The sequence below is a fragment of the Mauremys reevesii genome, linkage group 3 (assembly GCF_016161935.1).
Source record: "Mauremys reevesii isolate NIE-2019 linkage group 3, ASM1616193v1, whole genome shotgun sequence".
Taxonomy (NCBI): Eukaryota; Metazoa; Chordata; order Testudines; family Geoemydidae; genus Mauremys; species Mauremys reevesii.
Window position 1 is genome coordinate 73,817,940 of NC_052625.1, and position 24,800 is coordinate 73,842,739.

The 24,800-nt window shown below is 40.6% G+C and overlaps 1 protein-coding gene and 1 long non-coding RNA gene across 4 annotated transcripts in view; one reads left to right on the top strand and one right to left on the bottom strand.

Annotated features, from left to right (window-relative positions):
- Positions 1 to 24,250, bottom strand: EXO1 (exonuclease 1). The gene is made up of 14 exons (XM_039532898.1): positions 24,036 to 24,250; positions 23,482 to 23,655; positions 21,401 to 21,520; positions 18,707 to 18,830; positions 17,142 to 17,279; positions 16,175 to 16,387; positions 13,686 to 13,873; positions 12,706 to 12,802; positions 10,720 to 10,948; positions 8,324 to 8,573; positions 5,533 to 6,022; positions 4,757 to 4,861; positions 1,871 to 2,064; positions 1 to 375 (listed from the first exon to the last, which is right to left on the bottom strand). The coding sequence occupies exons 2-14, from the start codon at positions 23,640 to 23,642 to the stop codon at positions 231 to 233; spliced, it is 2,454 nt and encodes an 817-aa protein (XP_039388832.1). The 5' UTR covers positions 23,643 to 23,655; positions 24,036 to 24,250; the 3' UTR covers positions 1 to 230.
- Positions 24,225 to 24,800, top strand: part of LOC120402327 — a 14,612-nt gene continuing 14,036 nt past the window's right edge. Inside the window, exon 1 of one of the 3 annotated variants that reach the window (XR_005597145.1) lies at positions 24,225 to 24,337. This is a non-coding gene — a long non-coding RNA (uncharacterized LOC120402327). Of the gene's footprint in view, positions 24,338 to 24,380; positions 24,634 to 24,800 lie in introns of those variants that run through there. The other 2 variants (XR_005597146.1, XR_005597144.1) reach the window with 2 other exon arrangements.

Genomic DNA, 24,800 nt, shown 5'->3' on the forward strand with positions numbered 1-24,800 from the left:
TTATTCTAGTCAGTATAAAACTGTACCTTTCATTTCACTTTATATAAAAGATGACAAAAAAAATCTGTATTCAGACAAATATACAGCTCACATCCAAAGTATAGTCTTTTTATATTAGTATATGATATCTAGAAACAATTCATCTTCCTCTGTCCCCCAACAATATATGTGCAATGATTAAAATGTATCCCACCAGGCAACAGAGAGCTGTCATTTGCTTAGGCATCAGTTCATTGGAATATTGCTCTCTGAACATGACTATATTCAAGTTGATTGAAGATTTCCTCTTCTGTTTCTGGAGTGAGCTGGATATTATCTTTGATGGGAGACAATGGGTCTGATGACTTTTTACAAGACGGGAGCTTTTCAGAGTCTCTGCAAAAAAGAAGACAAACAACCATGTACAATTATGCACGTTGCATTTTCTAATCACAGGACTATAATATGTATGCAAGTATGAAGAAATAGAGGAATGAGCACAAGGTTGGAATTCAGGAAGCCCAGAGTTTTAATCCCAATTCTGCCACTGATTTGCTGAATACATTGGGCAAGTTACTTCAACTCTCTGCTCCAGCTGTCCTCGGAGGAAAAAGAAAAGTTACTTATCGTACAGTAACTAGAGTTCTTGGAGATGTGTTGTCCATATATATTCCACTCTTGGTGTCCATGGACCTGTGCACTTCAGATCAGAGTCTTTTGGCCCACAGTGTCTGTTGGGTTCATGCATCCACCTTAATTGTCCTTGTGCTCCAGTACCAAGGGCATAAAGGATGGAGCTGGTCCAACTGCAACTCAATTCCTTCACCACAACAGAATCCAGATGGACTCCATACTAGTGAAGGAGGAGGGCGGGTCACGGAATACATATAGACAACATGTCAAATAACTCCATTTACTGTAATGCAAGTAGCTTTTCTTCCTTTGAGTGCTTATCCAAATGTATTACACACTTGGGGATTTACCAGCGGTGATTTGGTGTGAAAGTGGTGTACATTTGGAGTCTACTTAAACAAAAGATTGTGAATCAGTTCTGACAAAAGTTCTCACCACATCTACCAAGAAGTAGTGTTTATTGACAGTAGGGACTGAACCTCGAGTAGTTGCTTAGCAGATGTCTGACAGGGGTATGCTTTGCAAGGAGGCTGCAGAAAGTGCCGGAGTGAGCCCTTATCTGAGCTGGGGGAGCTAAACTAACTAATTTGTAACAGAACTCAACACCACTTGGATAGTCTCCGTGCCGATGTCTCACTCCTCATTCTGTCGGCCAATGCTACAAATAACTTACGGGATGATCAAAAGGATTTGGGCCTTTGCAAATTAAAGGATAGGGCCCTATAAACGTGCCCTACAAGTACAAAGCCTAGTCTCTCCTTTATTAGAATGTGGTTTAGGGAGGAATATTGGCAGATGGTTTAAATGGAAGTCCATAACTACTTTTGATAAGAACCGTGGCCACTGGGACCTGCGGGTGGCCGTGCCTGCGGACGGTCAACGTAAACAAAATGTCTCAAGGCCCGCCAGCAGATTACCCTGATGAGCGGCGTCCCAAAGGTTGCCTATCCCTGTAGTACTGCATTATATGAAAGCACACTAGGGAACTTGGTGCACGCACCAGCGGGCTCTACAATGACACTGGGAGAAAAAAAGCAATGTCTCTATGGACATGAGACAAGTGGGAATGTTTTTCCACTGTGTGCCTGCACATACAGTGATAAAAAAAACCCCAAAACTTCCTTCTCACACCTTCAGGGTATATTGAGAGTACAGAAATACTGTTATTTCTCCTCAGAACTCCAAAGGGGCTAGGGAGAAAACCAGGGCGGGGGGAGGAGAGAATCAATTGTTATAGTAAAGAGTTAAAGCAACTCACCTTCTAAATTGGAAGTTTTTCCAGAGATCACTGATTGTGACCTGCAGTCCTGGATTATTTTCAGCATTGTGATGATTTTTCTTCTGTGTACTTAGTAGTTTCTTGCTTAACCCACTGACTTTAGCTGGCATCAGTGGCTTGAGTTTTGTCACAACATGTGACCTTACAAAATTGGATCTATGCAAACCAGGAACCTGTAGGTATAAATACTAAATCATTATAAAGCTCTGGCAGAAATGATCATGAGCAAACACTATGAGCTTTATTACACAAGGGTTAAAATAAATAAAATTGTTTTGCTGGAGAATGTAAGTAGTGTTTGCTTGTGCATACAGAAAGGCACTCAACTTGCTTTGAGGACATCAAGAGATGGAGAATCCACCCCTTCCCTTGCTAGTTAATCACCCTCACTGTTAAAAATTTCTGCCTAATATCTCATTTGTTATATATATTTCTAATTGCTGCCTTATCTTGCTACTGAACCATGATGGACTTTTAGCCAAAGTTCCCCCCCTTTCTCCATTGTGAATCATATAGCTTTTGGTCATCTAATAAAAACTCTTCTTAACTCTCAATTTTCTCCTAATAAATTTTCCTCAGCTTTGGGATATTAGCCCTTTTGAAGCAGCAAGTACATATATTTTTTGGGTGGAACTGTCCTCTGTCTATTTTGAATATAATTAGGGCATGATAACTGGTCCCTACACAACCACTCACTTCCAGTCCAGTGATTAATCTTTATCCTTCATAATGATGTCCAAAGTAGTTATTCTCAGACTGAGGGAAATACCTTGTGTGTTAGAAAACCACCTATTTTTAGAAACTAATGATGTTTTATTAGTGTCAGACAAATGAATTACTGAATGTTCTGCTTGTGACAAAGCAATGAAAATAATTTAAACCTTTGAGCACTAGGATTTTTGGAATTCTTCTATAACAACTTTCTTTTTTCCTCAATTCTTTCACTTTCATTTGAGTTCTCTATCAAAAATACACAAATCTGATGAGTCCTGTACAATGATAATTTAGTATTCACAAGGGAGGAATATGTAAACTGTTCAAGAGACTGATATTCAGGACTACATATATGTAATTACATACTAATAAACTATATTAAAGTTATTCAGGTTGCTAAGTCATGTGGCAAACAAAGGTATTAGAAGAAGGGTGCAAGAATATTTTATAATAAGAAGGGTTAGGCAACCTAAATACAGGTGTTTCTAGCAGCTCACCTGTTCCTCAAGGCTGCTACATAAATTCCCTGGATCTGCTTCTTTCCAAAGAATTTTGAAGTCAGTGTGAAGTAAAGTATATTTTACTCCTTCTTTTGCTGGGTCTAAATTAGCCTTTTTTAATCTAAAAATTTCCACTGTTGCTACCGCTCCATCACCAATAGCAAAAAGTGGTAATGCCATCGTAGAAAGAGCTCCAAGATCCTAGAGAGCCAGTTGATAGATAGATATCTATCTATCCATCTATCTCCATAATGACAAGGCATGGATTAAATCTGAAATTAAAATCACCAAGCCAGAACATATACATTGTGGAATTGGAAGGTATCAGGGATTCTCAGTTTGCCCATCCAGAAGATTACCCCTCCCCCACCCCCCCACACACAAAAAAAAAATCAATAAAAATTGTTTTTAAACAACAAGGATGCAAAATTGCTTTGAAAAAAGTATAACAATGGTGTTATAGAAACTTTACTTTCAGCCCAATCGCAGCAGAATAATGGTAATATCTTAACACCCTCATAATGGGACTGATCCTGAATTTATGAAAGAGTTTTACACCAGACTCATCCTCATTAATTAGGCTTTGTCTCTGTTCACTGATCAGTAAAACATTACTGTACCAATACCAAGGGACCCTGAGTTTCCTGAAACTTTTGGATATGTTAAATCAAAGGTATTTATATGGCTTCTGCACAATCTTTAATGCATTTATCCTCACAACAGCCCTGAGACACAAGGAAGTATTACTGCCCCTGTTCTACAGATGGGAAACTGAGGCACAGAGATTAAGTGACTTGCCCAAGAAGGTCACACAGGAAATCTGGGAGAACGGAGTTGAACCCAGATCTTCCAACTCCCAGGCTAGTGCCCTAACCATTCCACAATCCGCCCTCTCCTCAAAGAGCCATATGTCATTTTAATGAAAAGTACACATCAACATTCTGGGAAAAAAGCAAGAAATAGACTACAGAATAATTCAGAAGGAAAGGAAAAGTTAAAATTTCTTTACATGGAAAGCAACCCAATAACCACAAGGTGTCACTATTATTACAATGAGTGCATTCAGCACTGCTGTGGTGCACAGATATTTGTGATTTTTTTATATTTACAAAACAGTTACTTGCTAAAAATTAGTGAAAACTAAGGCTATGTCTATTCTAGCCGAAGATACCTTGTGAGTACTTTTCTGGCTGGGGTGGGGGGTGTGCGGGGGAAGAAAAACATACATCTCAGTAAAACCTGGCAAAGATCTGTTGCTTGTTTATTCATTTACAATGTAGCTGTAATTTGTAATGAGCACAGGAACGTAATGTTCTTTAAACCAGTTAAAATCTTAGAAGTGTCCTGGACTTTAGTGAAGGAACACGATTAAAAGAAATGTGGTTAAAATCCCACAGCAAACCATGGGCATGTTAATGGTTCTAACCAGGGTTTATAACCAGGTCCCCTGTTTCAGTTGTATTTGTAGTGTGAATGAGCACCAGGAATGACAAATTAGAGAAGTGCTGTCATGCCTTCTCTGGTTATTATATACTCGTGCCTGAAACCCAACCTGACTAAAGTCTTACAATGAGTGAGTGTAGTGGTTTACCCAAGACGTCGATCTTCAAAATTCAATGGATCATATATTAAAATTAAAGAAATGTTATACCTTGCTCCTTAGCAGTGTAGGCTTCCTTTCAGTACATACGGTGGAAAACGGGGGAGAGCTCTGAGAACTTGAATCATCACCTTGCTCTAGTCTGCAGTCAGATTCCTTTGGGACAAAAAAAATATTTTACATCATTTAGATTTTAAAACTGGCTTTTTCATAACATAAAACAATTTACATATTATGTATGTGTGTACACACACACACATTCAGTTTACAACATTTTAAAAGCTTCCCTGAGAGCCTCTGCTTGTTTTCACTGAGCAATACTGTGTAACCACATGCACATTGAAAGGGACTTCTTCAGTGATTGGTAAAAGCAGATTCGGAAATCTAAAGCATTAGTCATCTTAATTTTACTCTTTTCATGAGCAGCAATGGAAAAACTGAAAATATAAACTAAAACTAGGAATTATTTTTGGGAAGTTTTATAGCCTGCGTAATAGAGGTCAGACTAGATCACAATGGTCCCTCCTGGCTTAGAATCTGAGAATCCATGAAAATAAAAGGACTGATTCAAAGAGCCAAATGTAAAACTAATGTGCCAATCCATGCTCCACAGACACTTCCACCATACAGACAAGTAGCTTTTGTCATTAGAAATTAACGTATTCATAGGGTATTATTTTGAAGAGGAGAGTCAGATGGATAAATACTGTAATTAATGTGACCTGTTTGCAAACGCCTCAGACAGTACTGAAAATATTACCCTAAACCCTGATGAATTAGCCCACATTACCAGTACAGCTGAATTGAAACAAAGCTAATTTTCTTACTTCTGCATCTGAGTCTTTGTTAGACACCTGCGATATTCTTGAGAAGTCCAAGCTACTTTCGGATAGCTCACTAGACCCTTGAGACTGCGAAGAACACTCAGTTTCCAGTAAGGGGGAGGATTCTTCATCTGACTCATCACCTGCTGCATTGCTGACAGTATGTAATCTAGATATCTCACAACCCTGGGACGCAATTTGATTGTTTCTCTGTCGGTGAAACCGCTGTAACAGCAGCACACCAGGAGATGGGCTGGGTGTCCCAGGACTCTCTCCAAGGCTTCCAGACCAACCGAAACAACTTCTCTGTGTTTCCACAGGGGATGATGAGATAGTTCTTGTAAATTTCCCAGTCTCTAAACACTGAGGAACAGGATCTTCTGTTATACTTTTAGTTTCCTGGGCCTGACGATCCAACTCAACATCCTGTGATGGTTGGGCTGTTTCATTCTTTGTTGTACAATCAATTGTATTTGTGGCATGGTAGAAGAACCTAACATACATAAAATGATAGATACAAGGGATAAGGAGGTGTGGGGAAAAAAAATCAGTTTTGCAAATGAAAATGTCATTTTCACAATCACAGCCATTTTGTTTTGGAAGTACTATTTACAGCTTTATAGGTTCTAGCTTAATGGAAGCAGCAGCAATACCAGTCACTGTCTACCCTTTCAGTCATCCTTTTGGAACTACACTAATCTGCTTTTTGAGGAGATGCCCCAGTGAGGTTTGCAAACAAGTAAGGCCACTGAGGCATCATACTCCTCTCAGATTAACAGGTCTACCTCCTCTCTCATTCCCCAACAATACTGGGTAAGCTGTAAGATGGAGCTACTGACAGCCACCCCCATTCTTAGCTGGACCTGCCACCCTAGTGCTGCAGAGATAGTGGGGATGGGCAGACTAACTGCTTTTGTGGTTAAAACATGAGGCTGAGACTTTGGTTTGATTCCCAACTTTGTCACAGACTTGTGTGTGACCGTGGTCAAGTCACTAGGACCTCAACCCTGCAAATATTTATGTACATGCTTAACTCTGAAGATGTGAATAGACCCATTGACTTCACTGGACTACTCATGCTTAAAGTTATGCACATGCGTAAATGTTTTCAGGGGTAGGGCCTTAATCTTTCTATGCTACACTTCTCTACTTGTAAAATGAGAATAATACTTCTCTAATGCCCCGTGAGATATGATGATATCATTAATGAATGTAAGTAGCTCAGACAGTTTGGTAATAGGAGCCATATACATAAACTGGATGGATAATTTTGTAGGAGATTACTACAGAAGTGAGCTAGAATTCATCCAGCCCTTTCAACTTTGGCAGTTACTACTAGGGACTGCTGCCATACTCATTTAAGCTCTCTCTGACACCGAGCTCCACCTTGGGGGAAAACAACTGGCAAACCCTGGGGTTTCTGGGGTGAGATATCAAAGCTGGATGCTGTGCAATTCTAGCTCTTGTACAGCCTAGTAGAACCACAGGACCTCACGGATATACTCGTTAAGAGCTTTTTCTAAAACATGCTCTCCAACATTTAAGTGCAGTAATACAATTTATAAGTTAAAATGCTTTGCTTTGATATCAATTATGCATAACAGAGGCACAGAAAATGAGAGGACTCTTTGCAAAGCTCAGAATCAAGTAGGTTGTGAATATGCTCTTCCTTGATGAATTTGTTCTATCCCTGGTATAACACTGCAGTTATTTTTAGAATTGCTATTGCATAATCTGGAAATTAAATACCATCAATTGCTAATAAAACTTTTTTATCTATATTGTATTATAGCATGGAAGACTGATAAAAGAAAAATAATTCTGTTTTACAGCAGTCTTGTCGTACTCTGCAGTTACAGTCAAAACCAGACACTTAACTATATGCCCCTAGTAAATTAGGCCGACTTCCTTCTTTTCCAGGATTAACAGGAAGCAATAACCATACAAATACAGCAAGAAAGCCCAGCATTAGATGTGTAATGCCAGTTCACTGCAGCCACACATTGTCTACTTTAAGAAATGCATGCAAGCAGATACAAACAAGCCTCAAAGTCAGACTGACTAGGCTCTGGATGTAGCCTGCATCCATGAAACTTGGTTGGGAGACTTTAGAATCCTTGTGTTGTCCCACTTTATATCCTCCTAAACTACTCAGCAGACTACAAGCCGATGGAAGACAAGAGAGGAAGTTGGATTGGCATCAATATTCTATTAACCTCACCTATAAAAACAATCTTAAAATGAAGGAATTTAAACAATACGAAACCAAAGTCAACTGGGATTTTCCACTCTTCTACAGAATCTCACAGACCAATTAATTCATAAAAAAAGAGCAGAAACACATTCAAATAACATTGCAACACTAAGTGCAGTTAATACACATCACAGTCTTCACACTAAGTCCAGTGCTTAAGGAGGCCGCATGGTTCAGTAAATAGGACACTGGATTAAGTGTCAGGAGACCTGGGTTCTACTCCTGGTTTCACTCCTCATCTGCTGTTTGACCTTGGGGAAGTCACTTCACCTTTTGTTCAATGGTTTCTGCTCCCACCTTTTGTACATCTACTGACATTGTAAGTTCTTTGGGTGTGAGAACCATCTCTCGCTATGTGTTTGTACCATGCCTAACACAAGGGGTCTCTGATCTCCATTGGGGTCTTGAAGCACTATTGTAATACACATAATGAACAGTAAAAATAGGAAAATTGCAGTGTTAAATTCTTAGTATTCCATAAGAATTTAATCTTGACATTTTAATATTATATTACTCATTAAAATGGTGATTTAAACATGCCTGCTTCTAGTCCCTGGAACAACAATAGCACCGCTCTCTTCATTTTTCCTCTGAAGAAAGGAAGCAAATTTGTTCCTGACTTTAGGTTGGGTGTTTGAGCTCTCTTTATTGAAAGAGTCCCCCGAAGCATGAATCAATGACACTGCAGAGACACACTTCTGTGACTCGCCATCTCCACTGTTTTCTTTCTTGGGCTTTTTCGCTTTTGAAAATGAATATTGACTCAACAGGTCTCCATCCGACAACTCTTCTAAATAGAAAGAATACAGTTCTCATTAAGTTTAATATCACTGTAGAAATGCCCAGTAGAATGAACTCTCCCAGCTGGTAAGAAATGAGTTGAATTGAGTGTTATGCCATTTACCATTGTAACAAACCTGAAATGCTGTTAATTTCCGAATGGTGTAGACATTTAGGAGATTATGGTCTTTAACACAAATGTTGGCCAGTAAATTTATACTTGTCTCGTGCATATTCTTACAAATAACTCACTACAAAGTGGCCTGTTTCACAAATCATATTAGGATAAAATTCCAAAATTACTACTACTCCTCATTTATAAAAACACTGCAAATGCAGAGTATTTTCTCAGAGTAAGAAGCATTACCTGCTTCATTGATTACATAAAGGAGAGAGATGGGGACAACAGTTTAGAAAAAGGAGGGCACGGGGAAACTATTAGTGAGGAAAACAAGGTAGAAAGGATCACTGAAAGAAATGGTACTGAAGAGAAAAAGAGGTCATGTGTTTGGATAACAAATACTGAAAGCCTGTTCCAAGCATGACAGGGGGTCTAAAACCAGGAAAGGGACAAAGTGATCAACAGAGACAGCACTGAGAGAAGCATATGGAGCTAAGGAGGGCTGAGATTTAAACAGGGCAAAAATATATAAGGCCTTGAAAGTGAGATTAGGATTTTGAGTTTGAAACAGTAAGCAAAAACAGGCCAGTGAAAAGATGCAGGAAGTGGAGAGTAAATCTACCTAGGAAGCAGAATTTTTGATAACCCAGAGAGGAGAGGGAAGAATGTCACAGTAGTCAAGACAAGAAGTGACAAAAGCTTAGCAGAGGCATGGATAGAAAGAGGCTGAAGCTGTGATAAATGAGGGGGCGAGGGTGTGCATGTGCGTGTAAGCCCTTTTATATACACCCTGCCAGCCAGTAACTATACAATCCCTCTTAGTAGCTGTTCTCTAATTGCTCTACCTTTAAAGGGTTAAAAAGTCTCACTGCTATGCATAGGTAAAAGGAAGTAAGTGGGCACCTCACCAAAAGAGCCAATGGGAATGCTAGAACTTTTTAAAATTGAAACAAGACTCCCCTTTTGTCTGTCTGTGGTTCTCCAGAGGGAGAGAGAGACAGGGCAGAGCTATGCTGTAAGAAACTTGGGGCCAGGTATGAAAAATCCCAGATGCATTTGTTTTCTTTGCAACCTTTAAGCTGGACCCCAAGAAAGCTATTCTTGATGCTTAATCCTTGTAGTTACTTTTTTTCAAAATCTAGCAATAGCTTGAGTTTTCAGACTTTTTTTTTTTTAAATAAAATTTACCTTTTTTAAGAACAGGATTGGATTTCTGTGTCCTAAGAGGTTTGTGCACATGTTTAATTAGCTGGTGGCAACAGCTGATTTCCTTTGTTTTCCTTTCTTGGCTCTTCCCAGGCGGGAGGTGGTGGTGGTAAAAGGGCTTGAGGGTACCCCACAGGAAGGAATTCCCAAGTGTGCCCTCCACTGAAGACACCAGATAGACCACGCAGGGTAAGAACAGAGAAGTGCCATTTTCACTTAGCTAGCAATAGCTTATTAGTTACCTTGGTAAGGGTAGCTTCAGTGGAACAGAGAGCAGAAGCCAGATTGAAGAATAACAGGAAAATTGGAAGACAGAAAAATTCCCGAGGCAGTGGGAATAGACAGAATGCTCAAGGAACTTGGAGATGGAAAGTAAAGAGTAGCAGCATATATATTTTTGAGAACTCCTCTGCATGAATCCCACCCTGTGACTGGTGGGATATTTTCTAGTGCCTTATGAGCCATTATAAAATAAACAAAAAACAAACATATCATTTGAAATAGATTTTTTAAAATAATTTTAAGCAATGTAATTAAAAATGTGGCAGGATGAGATTTCTAATGAAATGGCTTAACTTTTGAAAATACAAAAGCAAATCAGATGAAACCAAAATATTACTGACAAGCATATAACCATAACTCCAATTGTTACTTAGTTTTAGTATTTTGTCTCCTTCGTCTTGCAACACGTTTAAATACACACTTAAAATTCTTCATATAATAATATACTGGAGATGGAATTCTCAACCTCAAGTCTTCAACTCAACTAAAAAATAAGGTTCTCCTTTTTTCCCCTTTGACCTGATAATTTTTGTGTAAAGACACATACCACTTCTTGATCTTTTGACTAGGAGTTCCTTGCTTGGAAGTTTCAGGCCTTTGATACTAATTATCTTCTCAATGCCTTTGGTAGTCGATTTCTCTAGCACACACGTGGTACATGTGGTAATGTCTGTATTATGACCAGGCTTGTAGTTTCTGCTCCAAATGCTGTTTACACAGTCTGGCTTCTGACTAGCAGCTCTATCATTCCAGCCACGACTTCTTGGCCGTGAAGGCTACAAAACAATAAAAAGAAGAGGAAAAAAAAAAAACGTGTTGGAGAGAAAGTTATTCAGCCTAGGATTCCCTACTTTAGTGTATCAGGATGATTTGACATTTATACAGCAGCTATGACAGACGTATGTGCTCTTCATTCACATTTTCAAATACTTTCCATATAAATTAATTTTTGTGTTGCCACATCCTTTTCCCTTCAGTGAGGTGTGATTGACTGCTAGTCTAAGACAGATATAAAGAAGCAGCACAATGAAAACAATTTTAAATTTCTGTTAGAAAAACAATTAATTTGAGGAAATATTTATATTGAGTTAAATACAGTAAATGTGACATCCCAATAATTTTTAGAATTATATTTGAACTAGTTAGGTAGGCCTTTAATTAATCCTTTCTGAACCAATATGGAAATAGATGTTAAAAAGTCAGATGGTTTGAAGCAGTTTAAGATTTTTAGTTTGTGCAGGACAACTAGAAGTATGGAGACTTAAGTAATACTCCAAGTAAAGTGATGCTGTCTTTCCTCTCTGGACACCTAAGTACAAATTTTGCACAGGATAAAAATAAGTGCAGGGATTCTAGCGTAATCCTCAGAATACATACAGCCAAGTCATAAAAAAACACTAAAAATGTGGCCCAATAATATCTGCTGAAGAGTTTCCCAGGACTGGGAAAGGGGCATCTCAGGTGAGGAAGGAAGAGCATTGGCAGTACCTTGGAGAAAAGTTGACAAAATGCCATTTTCTTTCCACTACTGTTAGTCCTTCACTTCCACAAGCAATACATTTCTACATCAAAATGTAGACTATAAACACAGATTTATTTTTGCATATGCCCAATATATGACTTTCCCTTCATTTACTCAGACCAGGTGATTCTGGCCATCCTATGTCAGCTGCAGATGTCACATGACAAAAGATGCCAATGAGGATTATCTCTTCTGGATGTTCTAACCAATCCATTTCCTTGTCCCTTTACCATCCCTTGTAAACTGAAGTAGTATGTTTTCTTTGACCAAACCAAGGTCAGTGAACCCTTTTTCAGCATTTATGGTGTGCAAGTGCCATTTCAAGATTTTTGCACCACAACCAAGAACCTTAATGAAGGGATTGGAAATTCCTGGTATATTCAGGTCTTGACTAGCACCAGAAAAGCTTGACTTTGCTATCTCACCAACAATTAGAGCAAAGAACTACAGTTATGCACACAATAGAAAGCTGGAAACATTATAAAGCAGAATCTAGCTCTGGCAGTGCATAAAACAATGCACCTTAAAACTACATCACTTGATTTACTTACTATCTTCCCCTTATAACTCCAATTGTAAAATGTTTCCAACAGCTACCATCACAAGAATTGGTATATTTAAAAAGGGGTTTATTTAGGGCTGTCGATTAATCACAGTTAACTCAAGCAATTAACTAAAAAAAAAAAATTGTGATTAATCACACTGTTAAACAATAGAATATCAATTGCAATTTATTAAATATTTTGGATGTTTTTTCTACATTTTCAAATATATTGATTTCTATTACAACACAGAATACAAAGTGTACAGTGCTCAGTTTATATTATTTATTACAAACATTTGCACTGAGCCGTACTATTATTCCAGACTCCTTATATACTATATACAACTGTCAGAACACCAAACCAGCTTATGCTCCTTGACACAGCTGTAGATAACATTCAGCCATACTTTCCCTTGCAATTCCAAAGGTATGTCAAAATCCTATGTTGAATGTTTTAAAAACGTTACCTGTGAAGCCTCAGGGTTGTAGTCATCAATTTTTTCCATTGTATCGATATCTTTATTGCCAAGAGCAATTTGAAAAGCAGTATCATCACCAATATGTCTAAGTCAATCAAATTAAGGGGATATATATCTGAATATTTGTATTATAAATACAAAATAGTGTGACAAATTACAACTCCTACTCTAATTTCTATATTAAAATAGGTTATAAGAATAATCAAAAAAGTTAATGTCCAAAGAAGAATATATATTGCTGCACACACCGCTCTCCCCTGACCTCATTCAGTAGCAGCACCTGGCAATCCCGGAGTGTACGGGTAAGTCACAAAACAGTCGAGGGGGAAAAAAAAAAAAAAAGAAGTAGTTAGTCACTACTAGGGAGAGCCGGCAGGAGAAACAGTGGTGGCCCAAGAAAATGAAAGTCTGTCAGTCACTCCCCACAGCAGCTTGGCAGGTGTTTCAAAGTTGGGAAGTAGTTCTTAATGACTCCCTCCCTTCATACTTGATTTCTTATTCCACCATGCTGGGAGTTATAAGAGGAAGGCAGAGGATGGGGAAATGCCCTGCTCTCACAGGTAAATAATTCCCACACAGGTTAGGACCCTTCCTGCCTGCGTTGATGGGAAAGTTACAATGTGCATTATCTTAACACCACCCACAGTAGTCACTGTCTCAAAGAAGTCAAGACAGTTTTTAAAAAAAAATTAATTCAGTCTAAAGTTAAGCCAAGGAACATTTTCTTTAAAAAGCATATTTGTGGTTTTAGAACCAATGATATTTCCAATTACTGGAAGTTTTTTCCTTCTGATGAGCGCAATGCTTTAAAAAGTTAAAGGAAGCCAGACTTACTAACTTTTGGTAGGCTGACTGATCAAACAAAAGCCTCCTGTACAATAATGGAGAAAATTACAAAGGAAAGGGAAGAGAGGAAGCCCATTATGCCACATCATTTCCCCCATAATATGCCAGTGCACAAAGGATACCGCCCTGCATAAAGTAGTGTTTCTGGATCAACGTTGTCATCATAAGCATTCAGAGGAACAAGCTTCCTCTTGACTGGGTCAAAAACCAATTGATAAAGGAAAGTATTATTGGCTCGAATAAATCCCTCTATGTACTCTTCCGATACAGTTATATTCATCTTCAGGTACTGCCCAATTTTCTTAATAACCTGTCAACAACAACAAAAATGTTGCTTTCTTGTCACTAACAGCCAAAAGAGATGCAATACCATGCACATCTTCAAAAGTATTATTCCTGAGGAGATACTCTGTGACTATATGGAATGTTGTTTTGAGCAGAGGGCAGAAGGAGTGGGTGGAACACAGTAGAACAGCCTTCCCAGAAACATATATATATAGACAATTTTATATCCAAATATCCTAGAAGAAGTACTCTGTCACTACATTGAAAGCTGCTGTTAGCACAGTGGAGAAGCAATGGGTGGAGGAGGAATGTAATAGAACAGCCTTCACACAAACATGTATATATGGACAAATTGTGTGTGACACACACACACACACACACACACACACACTTACTTTAAATTAGCAAACAAAAATCTACATTTAGCGACATTTAAGGTTGTGGCAGGACACATTCTATCCATCCAAGACCTTAAAAACAGGGAAGTAAGAAGTTAACAGAGAGGGACTTGTGCACTCCTTTCCATGTTCATATTCCCTGCCACACTATTAATTACACACTCCAACCCTCCATAAGGCTTTCATTTCCATCTCTAACAGATACCATTAGCAATATATACCCCATCTTCATTAAGGTTTTGCATTAGAGTGCGAGTTTGATGAAGCTGAGGTATAACTAAATTTATCCTTTATTCTCCTCTCTTCCACCTTCCAATACACAAAGCTAAAAATATTAAATACGACAAAAGGCAGGCTCTTAAGCTTTCAGAAATCCTTTGCTAGTTATTTTTAATCAACAAGAATACTGACTAATATTTAAATAGTTTCTCCTATATATATCTATATCTATAGGAGAAACTAAATATTAAAAAATAGTTATATATTAAATATTAGTTTCTCATATATATTTAATATTTAAACAGTTATATATAACTATTTAAATATTAAATAAATCATATATATGATTTAGGTACTTTTTTGGTGGTTCCTGTGAAGTCACTCATTGGAAGTTAAGTTCTGAGACAAGTTTCTTAAGGATGCATTTCAGTATATGGGCAAAATTTACCCTCAAAAAACCCTCATGTTTTTCAGTTTAGAACACCAAACAAACAGGTAAGTCAGTGAACATATTTTGGAAGTATGTTTTCTGCATTCATTCCAATTACTTTCACGATAACTCACTGCAATGAGAAATCTGAATGCTGTTTCACACACTGTTGGATCAGTATGCTTATTGCTCAGTCACTGGTTTATGATATTTACAGTTGAAATATGAGATATTAGCAAACAACAGCTTTTCAGGTGCAAATTTCACTATTTAACTAAGCTAGGTATACTTAGTTTTGTTTGTTTTTTTAAATACTGGTTTGCCTAAACAGTGGAAACTGTGATTAATCAATGGAAAATCTACAAGATTTCCTTCTGATATTAAGAAAGCTTGATGAGCAAGTCAAACATGTGCTACCAATAAATTTGTGAAATAGAGAAAAATAGCACTTCTTAAAACCTCCAAGATCCACATCAAGCAGAACACTTAAGCAAATGAATAGTTCAGCTGAAGTTAACAGAACTTTGGTTTGCTAGAATAGGACTACTTTGACTTCAAAATAACATTGTGAGGTTCCATGCTTATCATTCCTTAAGAATTCTCTTCTTCCATATTGCCCATACGAAATTAATATATAAATATGAAGAAAATACAATTCCAAGCTAAATCTATTCTCTGGATCTCTCAATGTGCCAGGTTTGCTTTAGGTATAAGCTCTGTGGGAAAGAACTGTCTTCATTTTTACGTCTTGTAGTGTCAAACACATTCTTTGCCCATGATAATGATGAAAAAATAAGCAGACATGACTTTGAATACACGTAGGGAGCAGAATAAGAAGGTGCCACTTCTTCCACAGAAGAACCACATTTTAGGTAGTTGAATCTGGCACAGTCTGAAACCAATTTAAAAGTTGTGGACTGGTTTTCTGGGAATGACACACAAGGAGTAAATAAATGATAGCATGAAGGACAGTCCTTTAGGTTTTGAAAAATCTGTCCACATGCACTATATATTCTTGAAGAATCAGAATAAGTCAGCATTCGTTTTATTTAGGTGTTGAAACACAGTGCTCCAATGCTTAAGCTGTTACACTGTTTTATTAATGAAACACACCATTCTCCAACATCAGTGAAATATTTCCTTTGATAGTTTCATCAAAATGCAGGTAGTTAAGGAGAACACCCTTCATGACATCCAACCCCTCAGATTTTTTCAATAAAATGTCAGTCATATATAAAGGCTTTAGAAATCCTAAAATACAAATCTGAGCATACATTACCTTAATAATATCAGGATTACTGGCTAGTTTTAATAGCTTGCATGCCTTAGCTAACCCAATTCCATGAAGTGATGGAAGGTAGTCACAACCAGAAAGAATGCACATGTAACGGAATTTCTCTTCAGTAAATACATCCCCAAGCTGTTTACACTTTCCTAGTCGAGCCTGATCGATCTCGAGTCCATTTCCAAACTTGTCAATTTTCAGAAACACCTTGAAATAAGAGAGCAAGTAGTAACATTAATTCTCATCTCATTGTATTTTATGCACATTGGTGAACTAAATTGTTTCCCCTCCTCAAACATTTATTCCATTATTAGCGTGTGATGTTCGCCTTGCCTATTGCACTTGCTTTCAGAAGACTAAATTCTAGAAGGCACAGTGTTGCCTGCCAGAAACTCCACAGCCAGCAGAGGAAGTATGTGTTAGTGTGTGTTTTGAAAGGAGCCAAGGAACAAAAGACAGCCTGCTACACAGGTCTTCTGCAAAAAGGATGGGATAGGATATTCTAGGATGGGTTGTAAGAGTCAGTGTTGTGGTAAAAAAGTTGTGTGTAGGCTTCCTAATCCAGTAGAAGCGTCTTAGCATACATCTATTTGCAGATTCCTGCTTCTAGAATATGGACACGCATTAATACTGTAATTATTGGGGGTTTGTTGTTTTTTTGTTTGTTTCAGTTCATATTCCAGAATATGAACATCTTTGGTCCAGGTGTTTTGCTTTATCTGTTTGGAAATCATGTACTACATTGTGGGCACTACTAAAAATAAATATTTATTAGTTTGTGGCACTTAATGGAGAATCAACAAGATTGAATTTGATCCTTAATTTCTGTGTCTCAGTTTCCCTATCTGTGACAAGACAATAACTGTACTTACATACTTCACAAGTGTGTATGGACAATTAGTTTGTACAGTGCTTTGAAGATGCAAAGTGAGATGTAAGGGCTATTTATATTTTTCATTACCTTTTTACACCCAAAAGCCAGAAGATCTGAGTCCTCTGTAATTATAGCTTGTACTATGCCAGTCTTATTAAGATAGGCCAACTGAGCATCAGCTTCATATGGAGCAACAACACAATCAACTCCTTGGGCATGGGCAGCCTGTACACAAACAATGTAAAGAGAACAATGTAAGAACTCAATACTACTATTATTGAACTGCAGCAGCATCTAGGCTTCAGTCAGATTTAGGTCTTATTTTGCTAGGCATTAGGAATACAATTTTCAAAAGTGCTTCAGTGTCTTAACATTCTGCATTTACAAAAATGACTTAAGTACTTAGGAGCTAAGTCTCATTGACTGTCAATGACACTTAGGCTCCAAAGTCACTTTTGAAAATGGAAGTTAAGCAGTTTTGAACATTTTACCCTATGTAAGCATATAGTAGCAACAGTCAATACTACAAACAAACAAACAAACAAACCTTACAGTCTGAAACCCCAATCTTGCAAATCACTGTGTTGGGACACTTCCCATTGAAATCAAAGCGCCTACACGCCATTTGAAGGATCTAGCCATAACATTTTTAAAATAAATGATTTCAATTTAAAAACAAACATTTGTTTATAAATAACATTTCCTACATTGGCCTCCATCACTATCCACACTCATTGGATCTGACCACAACTGTTTATGCTTCCAGTCCAACCATATTTTCTGCTCAAAGAAAGAACATCTGGACAAATATAAGACTGATGAAACTCTTCTGTGACTGAGAATTTCAAAGATTATTTCCTGGGCCATTTTTTAAGTGATCATAATTTTCCTATATATAGTTGTTTGCTAACTATTAAAAATACAAAACTGTACTATTTCCTCCCTGTCATTTATTTATACCAGTGATACTCAGACTGAGGCTCCCGAGCCACAAGTGGCTCTTTAATGAGTCTCCTGCTGCTTTTTGCAGCACATGATATTAAAACACAGTATGATTTAATTATTAACCAGTCTAAGTTATTAACTAATCAGGATGCTTTTACTCTGTTATTAACCAATTGTAGTTGATAAAATAATACTTAGTCATTTTGCTGTGAGAATAATAAGATTTCCCGTGTCATACTGTTTAGATATGAATTAGTACTATAGTAAATGAAACAATGAATTCACATGACGGTGGCTATTTTGGGTAATACTGATTGCGAATTTGGTTCCTGAAGCACTGAGGTCTGAGTATCACTGATTTATGCTAAATGTCAGATGTGAGAGGATATTCAATGGTTTAGTTAAAATTGCAAAGATATCTGTGAATGACTGTCACGTGCCAATTAAAAGAAGTCTGGCATAATGAAAAGCAGAGTTGAATATAGTAGATTTATCTGTCTGCTGTGCTGAACAGCCAAAAATGTGCCTAGCACATATATCAGCACATCTTGTACGATTATATGTTGAGAGAGAAGTTTCATGTAAATATGGGCAAGGAAAAGCAATGAGCAAGATATAAACATAGTAGAGAAGCTGCCGACAAAGACTGTCGATGTCATTTGTAAACCTACAACAGAAATAATTAACAATATAAAATAATTACTTACTTTGATAACTTCATGAGCCATAGCATGGGTAACATTAACACTGCGCCCAAAACAGTCTCTGGCTTCTGATAACTTCCCCTCACGAAGTAACTGTTTCCCCTTCAGAAGATTAGCCTGTCGTTTCCTGCAGGTAACAAAAAAACCCACCTCCCTCAATATATTATTGTTCCACATTTACATAGTACCATAGTTTGCATGTCACTTCATGAAGGATTAAGATGGACATGGTTTCTTCTCCAAAAAGGTCATAAACTATGTCACACAAATGAAGAACATGAAGATATGAAAGGGGTGCAGGCAGATACAAATAATGTCAAGTCATTTTGTAGGAATGGTTATAAATAGTAATACATTGATGCAGAGACTGAGGAAGAAGCAAGCAGCACAGGAGTTGAGATGAACAGAAGAAGCGGATTTTGAAGATGGTTTCAAAGGAGAATGAAAATGTTTGACACAAGAGGTTTGGGAGAGAGTCCTTGTTTTTGTGGATACAGACTAACACGGCTACCCCCGGTACTTGAGAGTTGCCTTTCCTCCCAGATTGAGTCCAATACCACAAATTGACTATTTTCCAGGTTGAGGAGGCAAAGACCTCATGAGATTTAAAACTCTTTGGGGCCAGGACCATCTGTTTGTTCTGCATTTGAACAGCGCCTAGCACAGGGGTGGGCACTTTTTGGCCTGAGGGCCACATCGGGGTTCCGCAAGTGTATGGAGGGCCAGTGTAGTGTATTAAATTGCTCCCCGTAGCAACGTGCTACTTATGGTGTACTACTTACGGCTGCCAGTCCTGGTGCTCCGTAAGTAGCACGTTCCTATGGGGAGCAATTTAATACACTACACCTGGCAGCTCCTGCACCCATGCTGCCCGTCAGCTTGCAGCCCCGCCGCCCAGAGCGCTAGCGGCAAGGCGAGCTGAGGCTGCGGCCTGCAGGGGAAGGGCCGGGGGCTAATCTTCCCAGCCGGGAGCTCAAGAGCCGGGCAGGACAGTCCCACAGGCCAGATGTGGCCCTGCAGGCTGTAGTTTACCCACCTCTGGCCTAGCACAATGGGGTTCTGGTCCATGACTACAGCTCCTAGACACTACCAGAGTGCAAATCAATAATGAGAATAGCTAACCTAGCAATATTTGCAAAAATTTAGGACAAAACGTAATGACATCAGCTCACAAGATACCAGCATTATCAAATCAGAATCTGAACTCAAAACCCAGGCCTGAATCAAATCTTAATGTAATGCAGATTGAATAATGGCCTGTTGACCCATCACTAATAATTAAGGCTAAGTTTCAGTCACAGGTATTTTTAGTAAAAGTCATGGACAGGTCACGGGCAGTAAACAAAAATTCACAGGCCCATGACCTGTCCATGACTTTTACTAAAAATACCCCTGACTAAAACTGGGATGGGGTGGGAGGGAATTGGGGGGGGGGGGGGATGCCGCAGGTACTGGGGAAGGAGGGTGCAGCCTGGGGAAGTGGCACGGGTGCTGGGGACGGAGGCGCAGCCTGAGGGGATGCTGCTGCTGCTGGGGAGGGAGGCGCAGGTGCGGGGGTGTGAGTCGCGGCCCAGGGAGCGCTGAGGGTGATGGGAAGGGGGTGCAGCCCGGGGATGCTACGTAGGGGGTGAGTGGGGGGCCCAGGTGCTGGGTGGGAATTGCAGCCCGGAGGGGGGAAAGGGGGAAGAGGGAAGAACAGGTGCTGGGGTTGGTGGGGCTGGGGCAGGCTCCGGCTCCCTACCCAGGCCCTGGGAAGCGGTGGCCCTAGCTCCACGTGCTGTCTCTACTCCGCCCCAAGCCCCGGTTCTGCAGCTCCCATTCACTGGGAACCACGGCAAATGGGAGCTGTGGGGGCGATGCCTGGCTGCTGGCAGAGGCAGCATGTGGAGCTAGGGGAACTGAGCCCTGCCTAGCTAAGCAGCAGTCCCAACCCCAAGCCCCCCAACACCAAACTCCTGCTGCTGGGGTCCCCGAGACTGCCCCAGCAACAGCCAGTGCAACTGACCCGGGGGCTGCCCGAGCTGCTCAGGTGGCTACTGGGGCAGACTCATGGGGCTGCTGCAGAAATCATGGAGGTCACGGAAAGTCACGGAATCTGTGACTTCTGTGACAAACACAGAGCCTTACTAATAATCATCAACTACCTGTACTGGCAACAAACTAATTCTACAGTTCTGATCTCATTGGACAAACCAGAGGTACAACTACAGAAGGTGTTTCATATTACAAATTACTGAGAAGCTATTGCTCAGAAGATCTGCTTCTCTCCCCTCCTCCCTCAACAACAGGATCCTCTCGACAAAAAAAATCCTCAACAGGATTTTGGGGCTCAGTGTTGAAATAATCATTACATTACACCAGTGGTTCTCAACCTTTTGTACTGGTGACCCCTTTCACATACCAAGCCTCTGAGCGTGACCCACTTTATAAATTAAAAACACTTTTTTATATACAACACCATTATAAATGCTGGAGGCAAAGCAGGGTTTGGAGTGGAGTCTGACAGCTCGCAACCCCCTACGTAATAACCTCGTAACCTCCTGAGGGGTCCCAACCCCCAATTTGAGAACCACTGCATTACACTGCAAGAAGTGTAGAAACTAAAGTAATCTTTGATAAGTCAAATTACCAGTTTAAAAAATATGAAGCATAAGCACACAACTGGTATAATTTGTTTGCAAATTGATCATAACTTACTCTCTTCGAGCTTTTTCCACTTCCTTTTTAGAAGGCAGGGTACATCCATCAAATACTAGAATTGGCTTGATCCCAAATGACAAGAGCATATCAACAAGTTTCATGCAGAAGACTACATATCTGTAAGAATATATATATATTTATTTTACAAACTGTGAAAACATCCACTGTTTGACAATGAAGCTTAAACCTTAAGATCACCACATATTTCTAACTTGCAGGAAAAACAAAAAAAGTTGATAATTAGCATTCAAGGCGGTCAGTGGGTTATAAACCTTTTTTTAAAAAAAGAGCAGAACAGAACATACACATATTTTTACTACGAAGGAGTCCTTATCTCCTGTCTCCAGTGAAGATCAGTCCACTATGAACATTATTGTCTTTTATGCTGCTTATTCTTCTATACAAATAATTGTATTTCTGAAGAATAAGTTAGACTTCACTGCAGTGCCAAATTGTACAGCATTTTGTAAACTATAGCACAGATTATTTCCCCAGTGCCTGTGAGCTGAGTACATGATGCCCAAATGGAAAGGGGATGCATATTCCATTATCGTTTCCTGAAACTCAGCAAATGACCTTCTGGTGGAGCTTTATGGTGATTACGGAGTGATGGAAGCTTACCATCTATGTTTGTCACTATCCACCCATCACTCCAGATGGTGGATAAATGCCTGTGCTAAAACTACATGAAGCAGCATTAAACTTGGGAATTGGGATCTGTGCCTATATCCACCCCCTCCTAGAGAAAGGAGAGGTTATTATGATCAAGAGCAGGGTATAGACCTTGCTATAGAGCAGAACTGTGAACAACCCTCAGATGGAAGGGAGGACAACGCAGCAGCCCAGAAGGGACAACCCACCTTCACTGGTCCCCAAGCCCATCTTTTCTGAAGAAAAAGATTGGTAAGAGATTCCAAGCTTAACCTTCCCATGTTTCTTCAGTCCCCTGATCTCATTGGTATTTCTATGGAACTGTACAATTTGGTCCAGTATGTGTATACAGGGATTATTTCACTCTTACAGACGTAGTTGCCTGTGGCTGAAAAGCAGCAGCCTTTATACAGTACTGAAGGCTATATTATTAAAAGTGCATTACAGCATTTTTGATAGTCATATAATATTTTTAAGTCTTAACTGACCACACAGTTTTTTCTAACACATAATATGGGAAGTAGCGAGAGCTTTTACAGTGGAATAGCTAGAAACGCTTCTTCTGATGAGATATATACTGGAGTAACAATCATCAAAAACAGGACCAAAAGGAACTGCTATAATATACACCCATCTATGAAAGAGGGGCAAGCCACATCAGACCATGACAGAGGTTTTGACTAACACCCAAAATAAATCAAGCTTAGCTCAAACTGCCTAGTTTTGACTCATTTCCAGTCAAAAATCACTTACTTTAATAGGTATTTCAACTTAAAACAAAAGCTTGCCTCCAACTCTCCCAGAAGGTTTGTGAATCTTGTAAACAAATTCAAAAGCAGGCATATTTTTGGGGATTCATTATGAGCAATGAACAATATATAATAATAAATATATGTTGTGCTGGGTACTTTTGTGCAGGAAGAGATTGATCTCATTCACAATATGGGGTGCCAGACTTACTAAACATTGTTATGTCGTTCGGTCACATAAGATTGTTTATGAGCTGTCATTTTTGTATCAGATGGCATACTGCCAATGGCACAAGGTATTATAGCTAGGATACTTTTCATTTTCATACAGTACCTTATAGACGTTATTCATAAAAGGCTCATTGAAAAAAACCCTCTCCTGTCCGATTTTTTTAAACTTACTCTTGATATAAGCAATACCAAAGAGTATGTGTGTGTGTGTGTGTGGGGGGGGATTCTTATTTTCAATGTTTGTGTATTTGACAGCAATTTGTACATATAGACTCAGTTTTGCTATTTCTCCATTTGTGCATGGTTATAAAGCCACAAAAATGAAACCCTATCAGTCTTTAAAAAATAAGAGAGTTAAAAGCAGTTTCAAGTTGGCAGTGTACCCTTACTTTGTTAAAAGGCTGAGAAACTCGGGGAGGGGAGGGGGGGAAGTTAGTGCAAGCTTACTGGTCAGTGGGTTCTCCTTTGGCTAGTTTTTCAGCACAAGCATAGGCTCCTTTGTGCAGCCAGCAGTAAGTATCCACAGCTACCACCTGCCCTTTGTATTTCTTCACATGAGCGGGTTCAGCTGCCTCCTTGATGAACTGGAGCAGGCCGTGGATTCCCATGGTGTTACGTACACTGCAATCAGGAAAGTGGGAAAATGTGACACAAAACACGTCTGCTCGCCCTAGGTTTTAATCTTTGCACAAGGCCGATCGCACGAGAGGGCGGGCAGGCAGCCGAGCCAGGGAGAGAAAAGCTCCCGGGACCAGTGCAGCCTGCGACGCTCTGCGACTGGCCACAGAGCCCCGGGGCACAGGGAGACCCGAGACCGGCCCCCTGTCCCAGCGCACGCGGGCCCGGCAACAACAGCCCCGCGGCGGAGGCCGGCGCCCGTGGGGAGCCGGGGCCCCAGGCCCTTCCTCGATCCAGGCCCCCGGGGCCCTGCCAGCGCGAGGCCCCGCTGGCCCCCCTGTGACCCCCCTTCACCAGCCCTGGGGGGGCCCCGTCCTCGGCACCTGCTGGGGGCGTTCGGCGGAGCCGCGAGACGGTCCCTGCTCCCGGCTGGGCTGAGCTGGCTCCGTCCGCTCAGCCGCGGGGCGCGCGGGAGCCTGCAGCACTTTCAAGCAGCGCGCGCTCCTCGCCTCGAGACTCCGCCCCCCGCCCGCGGAGCCACTAGAGCGCGGCCTGGGGACAGACTGCCCCTCCCAGCATGCCGTGCGGTGCCGGCCGGGCGCGCGGCGGAGCGTTGCAGGCTGGGATATGTAGTCCGCCCTGGGCGGCAGCTCCCGCCGGCTGTGGGCGGGGGTGCTGGGCACAGGTGAGCAGAGAAGGGCGTCCGCGGGGCCCGCATTGTTAGGCGCCCGCCAGCCCCGCGGGGAACGCCTGGCTCGCACCGCACCGCACCGCACGGCCCCGGGCTAGCCCGGGTGCAGAGAGGAGCGGCCGGGGCTTAGGGTGTATTTGTGCCCCCCGCAGCTTCCTGCACCCCAAGCCCCGCCGCCCGCCCCCAGCAGCAGCGTCGCTCCCCTGCCTGGCCAGCGCCTTTCCCTGGCACCCCTAGATACCTACTGCAGGGTGGGACAGCCTGCTTGTCTCTGCGGCGTGTAGCTACAGGTACCTTGCAAGTGCTGCTACCAGGGCTATGCAGTATAGACCTAGACCTAGACCGAGTCCCAGGGCATTGGGTTAATGGGTTGCACCATCCCACCCCTCAGCTCTCCCCAGGCGCGAACACACAAAAACCACCCAGTACAGTACCTGGGGGAGATGGGCAACGTTTT